The following is a 20,338-nucleotide window of genomic DNA, read 5'->3' as shown; positions in this document are numbered from 1 at the left end:
CCGTCAGGTCATTTTGATATGTTTCTACTGCTGAGAGCAGCTAACAGCCTTTTGTTGATTGAAATGAACCAGCAGGTTCCATAGTCCTATGATTAGGTCTCAGTCTTTCGGGGAGCCTGTGCTCCTGGACTGTGAACTTCACATGTACTGGTCAGTCCTGGCCCCCACCTTAGGTGTGGCAGGGTGGCTGGAGGGGGGCCAGAGTCGGGTATTTCCCTTCCCCCCAGGTAGGTTAGGCTCTGATAAAAACCTAGCAGGTTAGGCTCAGGTAAAATAGTGTCTCCTGAGGGCAAGCCTTGTTAAGAGGAATGGAATGCTCTCGTATATCTCAAAATGGTTCCTTTTCCCTGCCTCTCCGCCCCCCCACCCCCCACCGCCACCCCGCAAGCATGAGGGGATCTTTCTCTGATATCTACCATGAGGACCTGGTCAAACTTCTGGAGTTAAAACGCACTAAAGCATGGGGACCCCCTGGGACTGGGTCCCCCTCGAGTTTTAACTCAACTTATCCACAATGAGCCACCAGCAATTTGTCAATTATAGTTCAGATTTTCCTACTGTTACCAAAACCCAGGTTCAGCTGCCTGCTACTCAAAAAGCCAATTCTTGAGAGACAAGTTTTTTTTTTCTTTTAAAGATTTTATTTATTTATTTGACAGAGACACAGCGAGAGAGGGAACACAAGCAGGAGGAGTGAGAGAGGAAGCAGGCTTCCTGCAGAGCAGGGAGCCCGATGCGGGGCTCGATTCCAGGACCCTGGGATCATGACCTGAGCCGAAGGCAGACGCCCAATGACTGAGCCACCCAGGTGCCCCTAGAGAGACGGGTTTTGATTGGAAAGGAATACTTTATTCAGGAGGCTGGCCACCTGGGGAGAAAGCAGACTCTTGTCCAAAGGCCAACTCCAAGGTTTCTGCCTGGCCCAAGAAGGATTTTTGAAGGAGTTTAGGGCAGTTAACTATAAATCAGCTACATTTCTTTAATTACAGGCAGACTCAGTGGTGTCAGTTATAGACGTTATCTTCATTATCTTCGTGCTTAGAGGTTGTGCAAGGCGGTTGTGCAGAGCGGTCTGGTTCCTTAGTGCCAAGGGGCTGTGCAAGAGGTTCCGGTTTCTGTTTTGTGTTGTGCAGAAGCCTTCTGTTCTTTCTGGGAAAGAATGCATAATCTATAGATAAACAATGAAAGGTTAATCAATCCCTTGGGCCAAGGGTGATTGCTAAAACTTAAAGACTACTAGGTTGGCTGGAGGGGCTGAGGCAGCTTTACTACTCTAGCACTAGGTCCTGTGGAGGTTTCTTTTCAGTCACTTATGCTCCTCTGTATCAGTCTGTCTATATCTCCAACTTTGGGGGGCAGCATTTTTGCCCTGAGACCTCACTTCTCAATCATATCCAGGAAGAGTTGTTGATTTCTCAGTTTGTTTAGTTTTCTACTTGCTGTTAGGACAGAATGGTGACTTAAACGCCTTCCATGCCTGACCAGAAACTAGAAGGCTAAGCAGTGATTTTAGATAGATAAATCAGGTCAGATATTACAGATGATCAAAAGCTATGATATAAAGCTTAGACAAGGAAGGCAGGCCGGAGGCCATTGAAAGTGTCTGAGTTGGGAGAAAACCAGTGCTTCACTGAGGAATTACCATTTAGGCTGAGAAATATAAGTTAGCTGGACGCTGGTCAGAAAAGCATTGTTTGGGAGAAGGAAGCTCTCAGACAGCAGGAATAGCCCAAGGTGACCGGATAATTCACCATCCAAATCAGGGAGACTTGAAAATGGAAGAGGCACTATTAATCATCCTCCTGGGGCACAGACATAGATAAGTCCTTTCCTGGCAAGCTGGGTCATGTGGTTGGCTACCCTGCATTTGAGGAGCTGCAAGAAGGCCCAGATGAAGAGAACAAGTTGTGTATGTGGTGGGTTTTTTTGGTGGGAGGGGGATAGCTTGCAGTTCAGGTTAAATTGGAGCCAGTGGATCCTTTTCCTATATTCATGATCAGATGGCCTTGAGAAGCCACTGAAAAGTTTTAAGCCAGCAGGTAAGAAGATCAGATTTATATTTTGAAATAATGGGTTGGTGAAGGGCAAGAACAAGGTGGGAGGCTTAGAGTGGGGAGGTGGTGGCAGTAAAGATAGGTTGTAAAGATACTTAGACTTGGTGATGGACTGGTTATGGAGATGAGATGAGAAGGAGATACTAAGAAGTCTTTCAGGTTACTGGTTTGTAGAACTGGCTGGATGGTGATATTCTTCACTGATTTAGGCAGCAGGGAAAGAGGACCAGGTTTGGAGGGAAAGATAATTCAATTGGAACATGTTAAGTTTGAAGTGGTGTGTGGAGACACCTAGTGAGCTGTTAGAGAAAAAGATGTGGCGCTTGGAGGATAAAAACAGATCTGAGACATAATCCTGGGAGTCACCAACTTTTAGGTGGTAAATGAAGTCACTGCAAAGATAAAAAGGCCCAAGACAGAGCCTTAAGGCTCATGTAGGCATCAGGACAGTGAGAACGTCCTAAAGGAGATTATGAAGGAGTAGCCAGGGGGATAGGAGAGAAACAGGAGGTTATGATATCACAAAAGCCAAGGGAAAAAAATATTTTAAAGAGGAAGAACCTTACTGTTGAGAGGTTAAGGTAAGAATTGAAAAACACCCACTGGATTTTGTAACACGGAGGGCTTTTGTGAGCGTATTTTTCCTTCAATTTCAAAGGATATTACTTCCTACTATGAAACATTTAAATAAAATGGAAAATAATTTAAACAAGAAACAGCTTATTTGATCACAAGACTATTTTATACATTGACTTAATTTTTCAAATATTTAATATTTTCAATGTTATTCTTAACTTATAAAGAAGGATTGATTTTTAATGGTCAGACATCCTGAGTTAAAGACATATAGAATTGCCTAAATTAATCCTTTTAGTGCTTATCTTGGAGCTTTTATATCATAGTATTAAAGCTCTGTGGATGGATATCAAAAGACATTTTATTTTATTTATTTATTTATTTATTAAAGATTTTATTTTCTTGAGAGGGGGAGAGAGAGAGAGAACAAGAGCAGGGGGAAGGGAGAAGCAGACTTCGATCCCAGGATGCTGGGATCATGACCTGAGCTGAAGGCAGACACTTAACTCACTGAGCCACCCAGGTGCCCCCAAAAGACATATGTTTTAGATAGACATGTTAGATATTGATCACTTAAGTAATTGTCCATCCATTTTAGGTCCAGCACCTCTACATCTGGCTGCGCAGGCTTGCTCATTGGAAACAACCATCTGTCTACTCTGTTTCAAAGCTGATTACACGCTTTCTGAAAAAAGAGGTTGGATGCCAATTCACTTTGCTGCTTTCTATGACAATATTGGTATCATCATTGCTCTCTATAGGAAGGATCCTAGTTTGCTGGAAGCAGAGGCAACAGCTGAGTAAGTTATTAAGCATTTGTAAAAATATAAATTTCTGCTTTCGTGGCTTGCCCCAAACACTGATACTAAAAGGAATGGTTGGTATCATTGATGTGAAAGACTATAGTAAGGCTTACTCTGTCCTGGTCACTATCTTCTTCGTCTACCACTTACCTTTAGAATGTATAAAGACAGAACTTCTACTGGCCTATCCATGCTATCTCAATGGTGTGGCTCTACAGACTAGTTTATCAAGTTAACTACCAAGTGCTCTGGAAGAAGCCTGAGACTAGGGAGGAGAAATGTGCTCTAAATTGGAACCTAACCAGCCAGGAGGCAGCTCAAGTGCTCCAGACCAGTGTGGATAGGCCTCAGATAACAGGAGAAACATCTAATGGTATCCAGAAGAGAAACATGTTAAAAAGAAGAAAAGAACCTTGGGGCACCTGGCTGGCTCAGTTGGATAGAACATGTGACTCTTGATCTCAGGGTTGTAAGTTAAAGCCCCAGGTTGGGTGTAGAGATTACTCAAAAATAAAATCTTTTAAAAACAAGTTTTTAAAAAGAAGAAAGTAACTTTGAAATAGGGAAACAGAATTTCACAATTTAGCTTCTATTTCACAGTTTCTATTTCACAATTCTGTTTCGTAATTTAGCAGAGGACCAACCTTTAGGATGGAGGTATAACTTCTCCTGAAGGTACAGTCTTGATAGCAATTGAAATACAGGTTATCGTTTTGAATCTCTGAACATGATTTAGGCATAGTTTCATTCAGATATTTCTGGGTCTTCTCATAACCTGGCCATTATTATTCAGTGAAGAAATTAACCCTCCCTCTAGGTGGGGGCAGAGATGTATATAGAGAAAGCTTTCAGGACACCAGGGTCTCTTGCTAATAGATTCTCTAACTAATAGATTCTGGAAAGAGCCATGGAATGTGGAGACCCAAGTCAGCTCTGGTTCTGTCATATTGTGATGATGTGTCTTTGAGCAGAAGGGGGGCGTGGGGATAAAGACTGGTAGATTGCAAAAGGTCAAACAGTTGGATATCAGAGGCGGAAGTAAGAAGCTATCTATGAACGTAAGGAAAAAGGAAAGGATTCATAGAGAGGACAGTTACTGAGGTTGGGATCTATGTGGAGCTAATGAAGAGTGTGACAATGCAGGTGTGTATGACTGTGGAGCACAAATGAAGGTAGGACAAGGAGCCGAGAGATCAGCACACAGACGGTCATTAGCATGGATGTTGAAGTCATGTTGGTGAGGCAATTCATGAGCTAAGATCCGGGAAGAGGACCCCACAGGGCAGGGGGAATGGCAATATGGAACTGAAAAGAGAAACATAATTTATGTGATAGTATATTTTTCATATGAGGAAAATCAGAGTGATGGTGTTAAAGTAGAAGTAATCTTTATTCCTACCATGGAGTAGGATAAAGAAAGCAAGAGAACAGTCTTTTTGAAGTACAAAAGGGAGAAAGTGAAGAGATGTTTATTCATAAAAGACAAGAGTTTCCACAGACCCAGGAAAAAGGGAATAGAGGAGAGAAAGAGGTCTGGGGCTAGCTGAGCAGAGGTGAAAATTCAAGGACAGGCAGCAAGAGAAGGGAGGTTTCATAAAGAGAGGAAAGCATGGGTATAAGGATAAAAAATAACTTTGAGGCGTGTGACATGGTGAAAAGAGAATGAGGGGAATATGTATCAAGACTGCACTAACACTGTGAGCTGAGTGTTGTTACCCTCATTCTTGCTCATCCCTGACACTAACACTGTGAGCTGAGTGTTGTTACCCTCATTCTTTGACAGACAAAAAAAGTAACCCTATTTGCCTCAGGTCACACTGCTAGTCAGTAGATCTGTTAAGATACAGTTGAAGCTGCTGTGACAAATGTACGCCACAATATTGTAGTTCGGACAAGGTGAACACGTAGTCTTCCTCTCGTTGCTTCTTCACATGTGGTTTCCATATCCTAGTACAAAACGGCACCTCCTGCTTTCATTGTGATGCCTGTATTTTAGCCATGAAGAGAAAAAGAAATGAAAGGTAATGGCACATTCCTTTTCTCTTTAGGGAGTTGCCCATGTAACTTCTACTAACGTCTCGTTGGCCAAACTTAGGCATGTGGTCATAGCTATCCATAAAGGAAGCTGGGAAGTGTACTATTTGGAGGGCAGCCATGCGCCTAACTGAAAGATCTGCACTATCTAAAAAGCAGATAGTGGGATTTTGAGAAACTCGGTTTCTGCCACAATAAGGAAGCTGGGATTTGAGAACTGGACACGAAGAATAAAGAAATGGGTTGGAACACTACCCGAGCCTCAGTTTCCTCGTGTGTAAAATGCGCTGATAACACTTGTGCTTAATTACTGTAATATGCCCTTGATTTTTAGGAATCAGTGTACCCCCCTGCTGCTTGCTGCCACCTCAGGAGCACTGGACACTATTCAGTACCTATTTTCTCTTGGTGCTAACTGGAGAAAAACAGATATTAAAGGAAATAATATAATTCATTTATCAGTGCTAACCTTTCACACAGAGGTTCTCAAGCATATAATAGAGTTAAATATTCCTGAACTCCCAGTTTGGAAAACTTTAGTAGGTGAGTATACAACACATAATCTCTTTATAAATGAATGTTCTGATCATTATTCAGCTTAATCATTGATGCTTACTCTGAAATAGAGCAAATAAAATAATACATGCATCATATTTTAAATAGTTAAAGATCATAAAATAAACAATTTTTAGTTAAAACCAGAAATACAAATAAAACTGAACTATATTTTGTTTGTACAAAAGTAGTTTTATTTCCAAATTAAAATCAAAGAATAATAACCCAGACTATATTTTATACAATTATATTTTTATTTTCCAACTTTCTCCAAAAGCCCATCTATCGTCTTCTCCATCAAAAAAGCAAATCAAAAACAAACAAAAACAAACACGGAAAGAGGAAGGAAATTAAAGTTCAAGTGACAAAGATTCCCTCCAATTTATTCCTTTCCAATTTAAAAGACAGATTCAGCAACGTTTTTCCTCATATATTGATAAATGTTTTGTGCAAAATTTTGCTGGAGATTTTTTTCCAAATTTGGATTCAGTCTAGCCAGAAATATTATAAGGGTGAGGGCTACTAGGACAATTAATTGAATGCACACATCTAATTTTACTCTCTCCCAAGACCCCACCAAAATTACATGGAGCTTAAAGAAGAACATCAGCAACAGCAGGAAACAAACATTCAAGAGAAAACAGGAAAGGATACCATAGCAACAAAATACTGGAAGCAGGCAAGTCTAGGACTTAGCAGGCTGGAGAAGTCATTCCAAGCCAACAGTGGGGAAGCTGAGGACTTCTCAGACTTCGACCATGAATCCTTTTAGGAGGCTCTAGGACCCAAAGTGCCAGTCAGGAATGCTCTCTGCTGAGGCTAGCCAGAAAAGACCTAGAGAGACTTAGGCAGGAATTCTCAACAAATAGGAAATTGGGAGTCTGACCCAAAAGAAAAGCAAAGGGGATTTCAAAGATGACAGCAAAGAGAAGTCCTAGAATGGAAACTGTGTACCCACGCCAAAGGGAAAATGTGGGAGGCATTCCCAATAGGTACAATGAACACTGAGCAGATGAAATAATTTTACCTCCAGGAAAAACAAAAGTAAGAAAGGAGACAAAACTGTAGTACACTACAATGCTTACTTGTGAATAATATCTGTATAGGCATTATAATGTAAGTATGGAATATTAATTTAACTGAATACTATAAACATGGGGAAGGGGAGAGAGGAAATGGCAGCACAGTGTTGAAAGAGCTAGCTTCTCCTTTACCGTAACATGAAGTCAATCGATGATGTCTCAAATCGATATAGTGAAAGTGGGTGTAAGTATTTGGAAATATGGAGATATGTAAATCACAGGAGGTATAGGGAGAGAGTCCAAAGTGGTTATATCTGGAGAGAGGAACTCAGAAAAGTGGAGAGGGTGAGGCAAGGAACCACTATTATTTTTTTATAGGCCTTTTAGTAACATTTAACTCTGAATCATGAGCTTGTATTACATTACTAAAATAAAACTAAAGCAAAAATGAAACCAGTTGGGGAATGAAAACTGATGGCTTTCCCAACAACTCATTTTAGGATGGGATAAGATATAGTTAAGGTTTTCAACTCCATTCTACTGTCTCAAGAAGTCTGAGTAATTAGTTTCAAAAGTGGCTCAATACCTGATTTTGGAATTTACTGGGTACTGGGAACACATTCTAATTGTATCAGCCCCAAGAGATACTAGAGAGTGTTTCCAGTGTTTATTTGCATGCATATGTATCATTATATCCCAGCCTTTTTAGGAGGAACTCAGAAGACCATCCTGTTACTTTTAAGAGAATAACGCATTTGAAATACCTCAATAGTTGGAAGAACCAGCCCCTGACAGGAATAGCCTAATGGCACAAAAAATTCCCGACAGCCACTCCTTCCTGCAGCCATTGTTGGCAAGTGCTGATAATGACTTGAACACAACAATAACCAGTGAGCATCTGGCCATTGCTTCTTTGAGCCCTGGAATAGCTCTCCTTCCTCACAGCGCCCATTTCCACTATGAGGAAAGGAAGCATTAGTCAAAGTTTATTAGACACCTCCAGTTTTAGCTCTTGGAGTAGTAGCTGAATTTTAAAAGAGAGCTCCATGGAGGAATCTAGCCAAGGTAGGATTAGGACCAGATTTGCTATGACAAGGGGTTGGGTAAAGAGAGACCAGGAAGGGATACTTCTATGTGTTTTTTTTTTTCTTGTACCATAGACATTGTTTAGAAGCATATATATTTATTTACATTATCTCGTCTGGAGTATAAGTTCATTTAAGATTTTTTGAAGTGTCTTCTTCATCCTCAGGAAATGTATAAAGCTTCATATATGATTTAATGGATATTAAATTTTTATTGACAATAATGTAGTTTACTTTGCCATCTTTAAAACTCACACTCAAATTTTTTTCTAAAGATTTATTTATTTTAGAGAGAGCATGCACGCAAGTGGGGGGAGGGGCAGAGGGAGAGAATCTGAAGCAGACCCCCCACTGAGCGTGGAGCAATGCAGGGCTTACTCTCACGACCCATGAGATCATGACCTGGGGCAAAACCAAGAGACAGACACTTAAGTGCCTGAGCCACCCAGTTGCCCCCACATTCAAATTCTATTCAGCAACTGATTTCAGGCAAGAGAAAGGTATACTGTTTTCCCAGTGTACTTGAACCATATGACCAGTCAATCTAAGTCATTCAGACCAAAGATAAAAAATTTCAGATTTTTTTTTTATCAACTCTATAGATTATAAAACCTCAAAGATGATGGGCATTTGCAATCTGTTCAGCACCTCACAGAAGGCCATGCACAGAGGGAATTTAATGAATAGCATTTGGTGGTGATAGTGGTGATCTCAACTCACAGCTTCACTTGGCCTGTACAGAAGCAGATCAGTCATTCCATTCCTACTTGTAAAATTATAACATGTGTTTTTCTGTGGAACACTTACCAGAAATGTTGCAGTGTGAAAGCTATAAACGAAGGATGATGGCCGTGATGTCTTTGGAAGTAATTTGCTTAGCAAATGATGGATACTGGAAATATATTTTGGATGCAGGTGATGTAAAATCTATTAACTGTCTTTTGCTTACACTATTTTTTGTAGGGCTATAATTATGTTCAATCACTTTAAAATCTATTTTTTTAAGTTTTTATTTATTTATTTGAGAGAGAGAGAGAGCGAGAGAGCAAGTGAGAGAGCACAAGCGGGGGGGAGCTGCAGAGGGAGAGGGAGAAGCAGGCTCCCCACCGAGGAAGCCCAATGCGGGGCTTGATTGCAGGGATCGTGACCTGAGCTGAAGGCAGATACTTAACTGACTGAGCCACCCAGGCACCCCTCAAAATCTATTTTTAATTGTAGAGGAAACATTTTAGTTGATTTTAAGTTTCCATTTTTCTTTTTTCTAAGATCACTTCCTTTACCTGACAAATATATATAGATATAAATATTTATTTTTATTGATTTATAAATATATATTTATACATACATATTTTTTAATTTGAGTATCGTTGACACACAATGTTATATTAGTTTCAGGCGTACAACGTAGTGATTCAACAACTCTATATATTATGCTATACTCACCATAAGTGTAGCTACCATCTGTCCCCACGCAATGTTATTTTTTTTTTTCGAATTTTTATTTAAATTCTAGTTAGTTAACATACAATGCAGTATTGGTTTCAGGAGTAGAATTCAGTGATTCATCACTTACATACAACACCCAGTGATCATCATAACAAGTTCCCTCCTTAATACCCATCACCCATCTAGCCCATCCCCGACCCACCTCCCTCCGTCAACCCTCAGTTTGTTATCATTAAGAGTCTCTTATGGCTTGTTTCCTTTTCTCCTTTTTTTCTTTCCCCTTCCCATATGTTCATCTGTTTTCTTTCTTAAATTCCGCATATGAGTGAAATCATATGGTATTTGTCTTTCTCTGACTATTTCACTTAGCAAAATACATTCTAGCTCCATCCATGTCATTGCAAATGGCAAGATTTCATTCTTTTTGATGGCTGAATAATATTCCACTCTCTGTGTGTGTGTGTGTGTGTGTGTGTGTGTGTGTGTGTGTGAGAGAGAGAGATACACACCACATCTTTATCCATTCATCAGTCATTGGACATTTGGACTCTTTCCATTATTTGGCTATTGTTGATAATGCTGCTATAAACATCTTCTTCTTTGTGTATTTATTAATTGGTATTTAACATGTATGTACCCCTTTGAATCTGCATTTTTGTATCCTTTGGATAAATACCCAGTAGTGCAATTCCTGGACCATAAGATAGTTCCATTTTTAACTTTTTGAGGAACCTCCATACTGTTTTCCAGAGTGGCTGCACCATTTTGCATTCCCACCAACAGTGCAAGAGGGTGCCCCTTTCTCTGCATCCTCGCCAACACCTGTTGTTTCTTGTGTTGTTAATTTTAGCCATTCTCACAGGTGTGAGGTGATATCTCATTGTAGTTTTGGTTTGCATTTCCCTGATGATGAGTGATGTTGAGCATCTTTTCATGTGTCTGTTAGCCACCTGGATGTCTTCTTTGGAAAAATGTCTATTTATGTCTTCTCCATGCAACGCTATTACCATACCATTGACTATATTCCCTATGCCGTACCTTTTATTCCTATGATTTATTCATTCCATAACTGGAAGCCTGTATCTCCCATTCCCCTTCACCCATTTTTTTTTTTTACCCATTCCCCCCCACATCCCTCCAGTCTGGCAACCATCAGTTTGTTCTTTGTATTTAGAGGTCTGATTCTACTTTTTGTTTGTTTATTCATTTATTTTGTTTTTTAGATTTCACATATAAGTGAAATCATATAGTATTTGTCTTTCTCTGACAACTTTGTATTTTATTTTTCACATGGAAATTGCACATGATCAAAAAACTTTATAAACACTTCTCTAAAAATTTTGCAATATCAAAAATGATATTAAATTACTTACTGTACTACCTTTTATATTTACTTTCACTTGGAAATTATCCCTATTCTGTATTTACACAATTTATTTTTTAAATTAAATACATCAGGTTTTTTTGTGATGAGCACTGTGTATTGTATGGAAGTATTGAATCACTCACTGTATTTTATACCTGAAACTAATATTACACTGTATGTTAACTAACTGGAATTCAAATAAAAACTTTTAAAAATAGCTGTTTTTGTGTCAGCCCTGGGTTTGTAACTAGCTCTGCATTTAGAACTTAGGCTAATTGCTTGCCCTCTCTAACCCTAATTTCCTTGTTAATCAAATAATTCCTACCTCATTGGGTTGTTTTGAGAACACCATTATCCAATATAACTTTCTGAAATGATGGAAATGTTCTATCTGCACTGTCCAGTATGGTATCCACAGCTCTAATGTAGATTTTGGGCACACATGAAATGCTCCATAAATATTTGTTGACTGAATAAATGAATGAATAAAAAATATAGGTAGTATCCTAAAACTATTTAGTGTTCCTAAAAACATGTACAAAAAGCTCTGTGTCCAAAAAGCGAACCATAGATAAGTCATGAAGGAGGTTTCATTTCAAGTGGATAAATAAATAAAGCCCTAATTTTACCTGTTATATTCTCCAGCATTTCTTGTGTGCTCTAGAGGATGTTCTTTTATTTCTCTTACATTGAACTGCTATATAAGCATCTAGCTGAAGCCAGATTTTCTATTTTTCACCTTATCCAGTGATCTCCATCCTTGAATCAATTGTTATTAATGAAGCTAAAGTTGCTTTTTACTAGATTCAGCACTTTTTGTTTTCAGTTGCTTGCAAAAAAAAAATGGGTAAAATATAATAAAATGCTGAACTAATTGCACAAATACCACCCCAAAAATTGGATGAAATATCAAAACTGAACTCTGTCATATGGTAGCTCAAAGAATTTATTCATCCGTCATCTTAAGCCAAAAGTCCATGGTTCCAAGGTGGCTTCAAGCTGCCAATATGAAATATAGGCTTGTGTGCTGTGTGAACATCAAATGTGTGAACAATGAGAGTTGCCTGAACTGTAGAGAAGACAGAAAAAAGTATATTCATATAGTTTCAAATAATTTTATAAATATTTCATAGAATTATTTGCTAATTGTTTATATGGCAATGACCATAACCATTATTTAGATTTTATCATAAGTTAACTATAAATGATTACAAATAATTCATGTTTTTTTCTTGATTTCTTCATTACAGGTACCATTCCTGCCTTAATTAATCTATTAAAAGGTTCCAAAATAAAATTACAGTGCAAAACAGTTGGGTTATTGAGTAATATCTCAACCCATGCGAGCATAGTGCGTGCTGTAGTAGACGCAGGAGGCATTCCAGCTCTCGTCAACCTGCTGGCTTCTGATGAGCCTGAACTACATTCTCGCTGTGCGGTCATTTTATATGACATTGCTCAACTTGAAAACAAGGATGTTATTGCCAAATATGTAAGTTTCTTTTCATAGAATATCATTTTGACTGACAATAATTCCCTTATATAGAAGCTAGAAAGGTACACACCCATATTATCATGCAGCGGTGAAACTCCCAGGGAAGAACTCCAGTCTCAGGGAAGATGGCAAAGAACAAACCTGCCACAATACCATGAGTGCCAAAAGTAAACAAGAGCAAGATAGTACCAGAGCAAGCACAGCAGAGGGCATGAGCTCCGGCAGAGTTGTCTGATTCCCGTGTCCCTTTCTCCCAAGGCAACACAGTGGGCCCCAAGGGAGGCTACCCATGCATTGGGTTTGTGTTGCCCCAGAAGAATCTCGAGCTTAAGACCCCTGTCACTTTGGTAGCAGTCAGTAAGCCAGCCTATTCTTTGAAGGGAGACGTTCCTGCACCTTTCAAGATTACTGGCTGCATAAAAATCCTGAGGAATGGCTCAGGTGAAAGAGCTGTGATGATCTTGGCGCACTCCAGTACATGTAGGAGTGCAAGAGGCCCAGGGAGGACTGTTTCTCAACAAAAATATCTGGTGAAACTATCACCTGGGATAATGTGGAAGGCGGGCCAAGTACCTACTTAGCTCTACGATGTGGTTGCTTCTTGTTTATGAGAAGATATTATACGAAACACTCCCACTTTCGCTATTTCTGTTCTGGCTGGAAAATGTAGTCTAACTGTATACCAGAAAGTTACTTTTTGTGAATACCAAGCAGTCTTTGCCATGCTGTAGTTCCTCAGTTAACACCCACCTTATTGTGTCTGCTAATGTTTTATTTAAGATCTTTTAGTAGATAGTTAAAAGATTATTTTTATACTTTTCTTCAGGTGATGCTTCTTCACCAGGGACTGAGTCATTTAACATCATAAAATGTACTCTTTTTGTCAAGTGTAATACTTTTGCCCTGAATTCTATCTTGTCCAGAATTATGTTTATGATCTCTGTTTCCTTTGTGTTCTCATGTTTAATTTGGCTTTGCCTATCCTTTTTAACTTTTTTTTGAGTCATTTCCTGTTGGTTGGTTTGTTATCATTTGGAAAATATATTAGAAATATAGACACCCCAGGCCCACCGCTATAGTTAGTCTTTATTTATTTAGAACTTATAAATCTCCAGTTAACCTAACAATTAACTGGAGTTAGGATAAGTGTGTCCCTTGTATACAGTGTGTTTAGGTTTTGCTTTGCCTTTCACTTTTTATTGAGTATAACCCATTTACATTTATTGACATGACATTTAATCTTAGTTCTGTCATAGTTTGTTATTATTATTTTTTAATCTTCTGTATGGTCAGTGTCTTCTTTCTCTTTTTATCTTTAAAGCCCAGGACTGACAGATCAACATTAGTTACCTATTTTTCCTTTGGTATAACTTTTCAACATGTATATTCATCTTTTATTTTTGGAATGTTTTCCTGAATTTGTATGTTTAAGTATTTTTTTTTCCTGTAGTATTCTTTTAGTCCATTCACACAAGTACTTTTTGTGAGTTTCTTAGATGGCAGATTTTATTCTAGATGTTGGGGTGATAGCAGTGAATGACACAGACAAAACCCCAGTGTCATGGGACTTGTAGTTGGGAGTAGCAAGACAATAAACAAAGCAAATAAACCAAATATATAGTATGTTAGGTGACAAGAAGTGATAAGGAGGAAAGTAAAGCAGAGAAGGGGAAGGGGGGAGTTGGCATTTGAAGTTGGCATTTGAGTACAGACCTCAAGTAGGTTAGAGAGTATGTCATGTTTTTCTGTTGGGAAGAGCACTCCAGGCAGAGGAGACAAGTGCAAAGTTAATGGAAGTTGGAATGTGCCTGGCATGTTCAAGGAACAGCAGGAAAGCAAAAGTAGCTGAGGGGAGAGAAATAGGAGATGCTTAGCTGGGTAGGGGTGGAACACATCAGGTAGGGCCATGTGGGCACCTGTTAGACACCTTGGCTTTTATGCTGAGTGTGTTAAGCCATTGAATGATTTTGTTCTGGGAAGTTCGTGGAGAGATGTATATCACTTTACCTTCTGTTTTGAAATAGGTGGGCAAGGGTGGATGTTGCGAGACTGATTAAAAAACTATTATGGTAATCCAGATGACAGATAATGATGTCTTGGACCAGGATGATAATAGTGGAAATGGTGAGACGTGATCACATTCTGTATTATATTTTGAATGTTGAGTCACCAGGTTCTGTGGGAAAGTTGAAAGATCTGGAGGGACCTCAAAAGAGACTAAGAAGGAATGGCCAGCAAGGTAGGAGGAAACCTGAAGAATCTGTTGTCCTATCAGCCAAGTGAAGAAAGTGTTTCAAAGAGGAAAAAATGATCAATAGTGTCAAAGCTCTTGTAAGGTGAAAGTCAAATACTGACCACTGAATTTATTGGTCTGAATTAAATGACCACCTATCTGTGGAAACACTAATTATTTGTGTATTGTATCACCTTTTCCTGTCTTACATAGCTATCATTTTTTCTCTAGTCCTTTTCCACTCATTGTTTCATTTTATTTCATTTTTCGTTTTTTCTCAATCCTATCTTGTCACTTGCTATGTTTTTCAGCATTGATTTATTTTTGTGTTGATTACAGTTTGGCTTTTACATTTCTCCACATCTTTCCTGAACTTTTTCAGCTCTCGTTTCATCTCCCCTGTCTCAAAAAAAAAATCTTCCCTGAGCTCTGATGTCTCTCCTGTGCATTCTTGTTTTATAGAAGTGATTGCCTCATTAATTTTTTCATTGATAATAATATACCACTTTTGGTTACAATTTCATCTATTTTGTGGCAATATTTTTTTGATGAGCCGTTTTCATCTGCCATAAGGTTTTCTATTTTTTTCTTAAATATATTTGGACAGATGCTGTTCTAGTTCCTTTATGATCATTACTCATCTTTGAATTAGATACGTTCTTTCTGGCCTGGCTATTTGCAGGAAGTATATGTGGGAAGGGGCCCAGTTCTGGGCTAGCAAGGATATGACTTATGCCACGGATTTGTATGCATGGATCCTTTCAGCTTTACTTTTCCCTAAGCCAACAGAGACTGGTACATAGTACCTCACAATGTAGCTTCTGTTTCCTCCACAATGCAGAGTCCATCTCTTCCTTTTTATCTCACCAATAGATTACTTCTTCCAAACATACCTTGTCAGTATGATTCATTGCTAATCCTTGCCTTCCTTAAGTTTTGAAACTTTATGCTAAATAGACCCAGGAAAGAGCCTGCATACCCATTCCTATTGTTTCAGACAGAGAATTGTGTATTTCTTTTTTCTGACCCTCAAAGTAGAGGCAACTCATTTAGGGAAACTGTGCTCTGCTAGCATTTCCTGTGGACAGCAGCCGTGGGGTATCTCTCTCATCTCTGCTGGTAACTCACACATACTTACTGTGACTCAACAGTATAGATGCCTCCTGCCTTCATGGAAAATGAGATTGCATTTCTGTTTATCTTTCTTAATACTTTTGCATTATTTCTGTTAATAGAGGGAAATGCCATCTTTACTCCATTTAAAATTAGGAAATTATATTCACATTTAAAAATATTCTGTGTTGCACAAATATAATTACCAATTACCAGCACAATGCCTGCAATGGCAAATATTTCCAAATTGGCAGTGTATTCAATTAATCTTACTCAGTTGCTTTACTTTTTAGAGATTTATTAAATGTTACAGTGAACTTGTAGCCTTGATTTATTTTGGTGGAGAGGAGGCCACTTTATGCTCAAACTTATATTAACTGTCATTTAATGTGACATACCAGTAGACACATTTGTGGGCAATCATCCTCTCCTACATAGCAGATATTTGTAGCAAGAAAGATTATAGACTTATGTTTTTAAATAAAGATTGCATAAATTTTATATAATTCAGTTGTTTTTTAATTTAAATTCAATTAGCCAACATATAGTACATCATTAATTTCAGATGTAGTGTTATACAATTCATCAGTTGCGTATACCACCCAGTGCTCATCACATCACGTGCCCATCAATCAGTTTTTTGTTTCTTTATTTTTAGAATGGAATCCCAGCTCTGATAAGTCTTTTGAAGTTAGACATAGAAAATGTGCTCATAAATGTAATGAACTGTATACGGGTGTTATGTATGGGAAATGAACAAAATCAAAGAGCAGTGAGAGACCATAAAGGCATCCAACATCTTATCACATTTCTGAGTTCTGATTCAGGTGAGCCTCAACTTCTGTATTATTCCTAAGTCATCAGATATATTAAGTGAAGCAATACAGGTTGGACTTGTCCTATATGAATACATGTCTGGATTTATCTTAGAATGGATCTACACATATATAATATAAACTAAATATCTGGAACACTCAAGTTCAAATGCTGGTTTATAAAAGGAATTGACTCTCAAAGCCATAGTTTAAAATAAAAGTTTAATTGGACTTTTTTATAAATGGAAATACTGGCACAAATCATGAAAATAATGCAGTTAATATACCCAGGGACTTGAGTAGATAACTCCTTGTGTGAATAACACATATATTGATCTTTGGGAACTATTTTATAAGTTACCACAAAAACTTCAGATTTGCTGTTAGATATTGGATAGCAAAATTCTAGGTCATCAGGTCTTTAGGCCAATTATCACACTCTGAAGTACATATCAGCACCAAGAACATCACAAGCTATGAGGTAGCTCTTGTCTGCGCTGCAAATGGTCTCTTAGGTTCTATAAGAATTATCTCATTTCAGTGAGCATACACATAACAGGGTAAGCTTCAAATCCATGGTTTTCCCCAAATTTGAGGGGATAAAAAATTGGGGAAAAGCTTGCCCATTTTTCTTCCTCCGCAGTTTATCATCTTTCTGTTCTAGGTTTTCAGGAATAAATACAGAAAAAAATATGTTGGTTAACATGTAAGATAGGGTTATGGATAAGGGGGTTGTTGAAGAGAGCTTTCTCTTACTTTAGACCTTCAAAGTAATTATCATCTTCTAGGGACGCCTGGGTGGCTCAGTCGTTAAGCATCTGCCTTCGGCTCAGGTCATGATCCCAGGGTCCTAGGATAGAGCCCCGTATCAGGCTCCCTGCTCAGCGGGAAGCCTGCTTCTCCTTCTGCCTGCCGCTCCCCCTGCTTGTGCTCTCAATCTCTCTCTCTGACAAATAAATAAAATCTTTTAAAAAATTATCATCTTCTAAGAACCTCTCCGTATGGGGAAATCATTTGAAAGTCCTTTCCCTTCATTACAAATTCCTAAGGTCATCTGCTCTAACTGGCCCTCCATCAATAACTATGCTCTACTTTTTTTTTTTTTTTAAGTAGGCTTCACGCCCACTGTGTAGTCCAATGCAGGGCCTGAATTCACAGCCCTGAGATCAAGACCTGAGCTGAGATCAAGAGTCAGACACTTAACACCTGAGCCACCCAGGTGCCCCTACTTTATCGTTTTTAAGAATAGCATTAGCGATAATGCATAGAATCATCCAATCACTATGCCCTATGTTATGCAGCTGAAATAATATAACATTGTCCACTATGCTTCAATTTAAAAAAAAAAAGCATTAGAGGGGCACCTGGGTGGCTCAGTCAGTTAAGCATCTGCCTTCAGCTCAGGTCATGATCCCAGGGTCCTGGGATCTATCTAGCCCTGCATTGGGCTCCCTGTTGAGTGGGGAGCCTGCTTCTCCCTTTCCCTCTACCTGCAGCTCCCCCTGCTTATGCTCTCTCTCTGTCAAATAAATAAATAAATAAAAATCTTTAAAAAAAAAAAAGAAGTTTAAAAAAATAGCATTAGAGAGAGCCAGCTTTTATGCTTATTTTAGCCATAGAATTTTTACTTGTTTATAATTGTTCTTTATTTTATTATTTGTGTTTTATCTCCTTAATTAAAATTTAAAGATGGGGCGGGGCATGCCTGGGTGGCTTAGTTGGTTAAGTGTCCAACTCTTGATTTCAGTTCAGGCCCTAATCTTAGGGTTGTGAGATTGAGCCCTGAGTCTGGCTCCATGCCGGGTGTGGAGCTGCCTTAAGATTCTCTCCCTCTCCCTCTGCCCCTCCCCCGCCCTAAAAAAATGTAAAGACAGGAACTAGTTTTTCCCTATCCTTTTTCATCCTCCAAATCCTAGATGCTAGAACAAAGCACAAATTATAGAGGCCATTTGAACAAATAAACAGTAAATAAATTCATGAAAGAAAGCTATAGAAATAAATTGTTGAAATTGTTTCTTTTGGGTTCTTGCCTTATCTAAATGAAAGTAACTTATCCTATACTATAATCTATATTATCTCATTCCGAGGAAGATAATTTTGGGAAAAAAAGTTAATTATTTTTCTCTTCGTTTATAAATTATAAATGCTTCATTTATAATTTTAATGCTTTAACAAATAATTCTCTTGGCTGTTAGCTGGGTTGTTAAGTTGTAGGTGTTCACAAAGGAATTTTATTAATTCCAGTATCTTCTTAACCATTCTCAACCACTCTAAGATTTCATGCATTAAGGTAAAATGGCCCCAAAGCAGAGTCACAGCAGTTTCTTGAGATGAGGGATTTATTAACATCTTCTTAGTTTTGACCCCTGTCTCCAGGAGTTCCTCAACCTTTGTTGAGTTTGGTTTGGTTTAAGCCTTCGCTTCACCGATCTTTAGCTGCTTATTTCACACTCTTCCACTTATGTTTGTGACTGCATGCATACTCTCATTCCTGTAATGCTTCACATTTCATCTTTCTCATGGCACACAGTTGTCCTGTTCTGTGTTATTGACAAAGGTCTGTATGAAATTGAAATATGTAACAAAGTATACAAAATGCTTTTCAACTGCAAACTATCAGCAAAACTTAAGGAGCACTTCATCCTTCTTAGAATGATTATTGACACATTTCACTGCAGATGTGTTTTCTCCACACTCCCTGGGATGTTAGGTAATAGACAGTATATGCAATCGTTACCTTCTGAAATCTGAAAACTTTGGAATTCTGTTCATAAGAGTTTTAGATAAAGACCATCTCCATTATGAAACTTCTTCTATCCAACTCTTGAAGTTGGGAGTTCCTCAGGCTCTGTTCTTGGTCTGCTTTTTTTTTTTTTTTTTTTTTTTTTAATACAGCACACTCTCCTAAGCAGTTGTATTTACTCTTCAGAACTTTGTTATGGTTATAATCTATTCTTCCCAGTTCTCTATCCAAATCCCTGACCTCTCCTCTGAGCTTTAGAGCTAGTTTGGATTATTGAGGCACTAAGATAGCCCTTCTCCCTTTAGAATTTGGATCCAGTTGATAAGTAGACACAGGAATCAAATAGAGATCAAAACTTCAGCCATATTTCTGGAAAGTTGCTTTGAGAAAACAGAAAAAAAAAATAGTACTAAAAGAACAAAATAACCCAAGCCATGCATTTGTGATGACTGATTCTCCAATTAAGAAATTATGTAATTCAGGGTGCCTGGGTGGCTCAGTCATTAAGCGTCTGCCTTCGGCTCAGGTCATGATCTCAGGGTCCTGGGATCGAGCCCTGCATCAGGCTCCCTGCTCCGTGGGAAGCCTGCTTCTCCCTCTCCCACTCCCCCTGCTTGTGTTCCCTCTCTCGCTGTCTCTCTATCAAATAAATAAAATCTTTAAAAAAAAAAAAAAGGAAAGAAATTATGTAATTCACTATTCCTTTTATGGGAGAAATGAGCAACATGCCTGAGTGTAGGAATTTCCACATTTTGGACTGACGCAGCAGTATGGGGTAAAAGAATGATCCACCCACACTCTCTTAATTTTAGTAACCTATTGGGTTTTGTTTTTTTTTTTAAGATTTTATTTATTTGTTTGAGACAGAGAGAGAGAGAGAAAGGGATGGGCAGGGGCAGAGGGAGAGGGAGAAGCAGGCTCCCCGCTGAGCAGGGAGCCTGATGCGGGGCTTGATCCTAGGACTCTGAGATCAGGACCTGAGCCGAAGGCAGATGCTT

The 20,338-nt window shown here is 38.6% G+C and overlaps 1 protein-coding gene across 1 annotated transcript in view; it reads left to right on the top strand.

Moving 5' to 3' along the window:
- Nucleotides 1-20,338, top strand: part of ANKAR (ankyrin and armadillo repeat containing) — a 75,776-nt gene that overhangs the window by 31,942 nt on the left and 23,496 nt on the right. Inside the window, exons 8-12 of the mRNA XM_032406198.1 lie at nt 3,229-3,430; nt 5,802-6,010; nt 8,940-9,044; nt 12,192-12,433; nt 16,441-16,609. Coding sequence (XP_032262089.1) covers nt 3,229-3,430; nt 5,802-6,010; nt 8,940-9,044; nt 12,192-12,433; nt 16,441-16,609 — 927 coding nt within the window. The remainder of the gene's footprint in view (nt 1-3,228; nt 3,431-5,801; nt 6,011-8,939; nt 9,045-12,191; nt 12,434-16,440; nt 16,610-20,338) is intronic.

The sequence above is a fragment of the Phoca vitulina genome, unplaced genomic scaffold (assembly GCF_004348235.1).
Source record: "Phoca vitulina isolate PV1807 unplaced genomic scaffold, GSC_HSeal_1.0 scaffold1, whole genome shotgun sequence".
NCBI classification, from domain to species: Eukaryota; Metazoa; Chordata; class Mammalia; order Carnivora; family Phocidae; genus Phoca; species Phoca vitulina.
The sequence above is the reverse complement of the archived record's forward strand: the minus strand, read 5'-3'. Positions and strand labels throughout refer to the sequence as shown.